This window comes from Arachis duranensis, chromosome 5, assembly GCF_000817695.3.
Source record: "Arachis duranensis cultivar V14167 chromosome 5, aradu.V14167.gnm2.J7QH, whole genome shotgun sequence".
Lineage (NCBI taxonomy): Eukaryota > Viridiplantae > Streptophyta > Magnoliopsida > Fabales > Fabaceae > Arachis > Arachis duranensis.
Window position 1 is genome coordinate 19,390,035 of NC_029776.3, and position 3,070 is coordinate 19,393,104.

Here is a 3,070-nt window from a genome sequence, read left to right on the forward strand (position 1 = left end):
AACATAAGCTATGTGCTATACAATTCTAAGCTTATTAATGTTAGATCAGAATAATAGTGATAAAAAAAATCCTCATGTGAAACCAACAATGATCAATCATCTTTCTCTTCATTGCTCGTCACCTTAACTTGTGCGCGGATGAAGGATTATGCCACACCTATTTAGAATTCCGAAATGCGTGCAGAGATGATCAATAGCATCTTGTTGCCTTGCAAGACTTGTTTCAATACTTTGTAATCTTCCTTCCATATAAATCTTCATGTTTTGAAGTTCTCCCAAAATGTCCTTCATGGTGTATGTTCGTGGCAGTTGAGCTTGGACTTCCATTCTCTTATTCAGTGAGTCTTTCTGCTCCACAAATGCAGTGCTAAAATCCCTGTAAGACAAACATATACAGATCAGATGATCGGGTAGGTTGGCCATCGTAAATAATTTTATCAAAGTCCCCTCCCTTTTTTCCCCATCTCGTCCTCTTTCTAAATAGTGATTGTTTTTGTAATATATAACTGATTTATCTTATGAACTATAAGTATTAAACTCTCACAATATTAGCAAAATATTCTCTAAGCCTGCTCTCAAAATGCCTCTATCATTTCACACCACCTTATTCTATCCCACAAAAATCAAAATATATCATTATATTAAGACTTTGAAACTATTTTGTTATCCAAAAGAGAAATAGGAACTCAATGCCCCAATCTCTTTCCTATTCACATAACCTGAATTCTGATCCTCGAATCCACCCAACCCACAAAAGCCACCTAATTTCCAACTGAAAACTTCATGCTTCAATTACTATTCTATAGAATACATATGAGAAATCAGGCCAGGAAAGCACAAGACAAAATGCATAAATGACCATAAAATTTGAGTGAGAGAAAGCAAGTTTACTTGGGTGTTACAATAAAGGCACTGTGCAGACAATCAGTCTCCTTGGGATTGGCGAGGTGCCTGGTGTAGATTTGATTCACAGAAACATCAACAACATATAGGAATCTTTGGTCCTCTTGTGTCCAGACTAGGGTAAATACCAATATCCAAAGGAGAGGTTCTAGATCAGCATGACACCTTAATTTTGTGCTTCCAATGATGAGAGCACATACCATGCCATTGCCAAGGTCAACACATTTCATGCTTGGGGAATACCACCAAACTTTGGACTGTTGGACTTGGATCTGATTAGAACACTCGTCAAGCGATTGACAGCAACGGACAAGGTTAGTTTGCTTATCCAACAGCAGAGCATATAGTTTGATGTTTACAAATTCTCCTCCTCTAATGTTTCCCCCCCTAAATGTAAGTGCCACACTGCAATTGTTGCATACATCTGGAACTGAGATAGTAGTAATTGAATGAAGATCAAATGAGCTTAACTGGAAGTGGGTGTCCTTGTCATCCACTTTCTCCCAGACGGCACTTTGGGGGTCATAGACAACTATTTCTTCTTTTCCAGGTAGATATGATGCAAGCAGGAAAAGCTTGTCATCAGAAATGAACCATTGACACCAAGGCGAATCACGAATATAAGCGCGCCTGAATGTTGGATCAACAGGAGAAAGTGCGGGAGCAGACAAGGAATCCCATGTCCCGGATTTAAGAACCCAAAAACCTTCACTGTGCACGTGTGCAAACAAGTAAATGTTGCTTCTAATATTCGCAACGAAATAAGGATCGGAAAGAGATATCGGTGGTGGAGGCGTGAAGTCAGGCTCTAATATCTTCAGCTTGATGTTGTGGCAGTGGAGTTCCCAGGATTCAACACCACCCAGTAAGAAAGCTTTGCTAGAATGATGGAAAGCACGCATGTATTGCATTCCAAAATTTTATTGGGCACAAATGGACGCAGGAAGAACAAGGGGGAATGCGAGTTATCGATCTCGTTCTTCCCTAATCGAAGCAATTTTGCAACAGGGAAAGCAAATGCATCTTCTTCTGAAACTGCGTACAATAATGACTCCATTTCCAACCGATACAAGAGACGATTGATGGCTATGGCTAACTGTTTCACAATCGGACGTAAGGTTAGGTTTCAGAATCTCTCTTCAAATTACTAAAAAAATGAATAAAAGCTCGAACAGAGAGGGCGATAGAAAGAGAGGGATAGAGAAAGGAGCGGGGTGGGCACTCGATAAGGCTGACAATATGTACCTTATTTGTCATTACTTAATCTGGATTATTCGTTCGGTAGAATTTTTTATCCGATTCCTTGCGAATAGGGTAGGGTAAGTGTGAGTTTGCTTGCGAATAGGGTAGGATATGAATTTAAGGTATACCCTACTCTATTTTATCTACACTTCTAATATATTATATAATATACTAGAGAATGATTAGTGCTACGCATGGAAATTGATCAACAAAAAAAGCTGGAGAAAAAATAAATGTCAGGAAGATGCGAATTATTTTACAACATCAAATATAGCACTTTCACTAAAATCATTGCATGAAGCAATCAAAATATTTCCGCTAGATATGATATACCATTCAAGTTATATTGTAAAATCTCAAGTGCTTATTTTAAAAAGACAATTCAACATTTTCATCTATACAATAGAGACCAAAATGTGATCTAACATGGTCATTAGTCCTGCTAAACCTCTCTTTATCCCATATGTTGTCATTGCAAAACACACATATATAAATAGGATTACCAACATGATAACATCCCAATATTCTATACCAACATAGAATAGAAATTTCACAATAAAAAATATAAATTAATACTAAAAAATGTAAAAGGTGTCACGCATAACTGCTAAAAAATTCTAAAGGTTAATATTTATACCTTCTTCATGAATGGCAACAACATCCTGCTCAAAATATTGGTACAAATGGTTTAAAAAATAAATAGGTAGATATATTAAACTATATAAAAATGAAATTAAATTGAAATATATAATACAATAATAATTGCCATTAATGAGACCAACCATCACTTACCATTGACATCCATCTCTTCTGATTCTGTGGCGAAATTCTCATCTAAGACAATATCATTATAACCATCAATTACTGCATTACATAAAAAAAGAATTTTCACTAATATTTAAAATGTCCAAAAGAAACTATCATA

General features: G+C 36.3%; 1 protein-coding gene across 1 annotated transcript; it reads right to left on the bottom strand.

Annotated features, from left to right (window-relative positions):
- Positions 1-2,058, bottom strand: LOC107488616 (uncharacterized). Its single transcript, XM_016109373.3, has 2 exons — positions 892-2,058; positions 1-376 (listed from the first exon to the last, which is right to left on the bottom strand). Exons 1-2 carry the CDS (start codon positions 1,812-1,814, stop codon positions 124-126), a joined length of 1,176 nt encoding a protein of 391 aa, XP_015964859.1. The 5' UTR covers positions 1,815-2,058; the 3' UTR covers positions 1-123.
- Between the last annotated feature and the right edge of the window lie 1,012 nt (positions 2,059-3,070).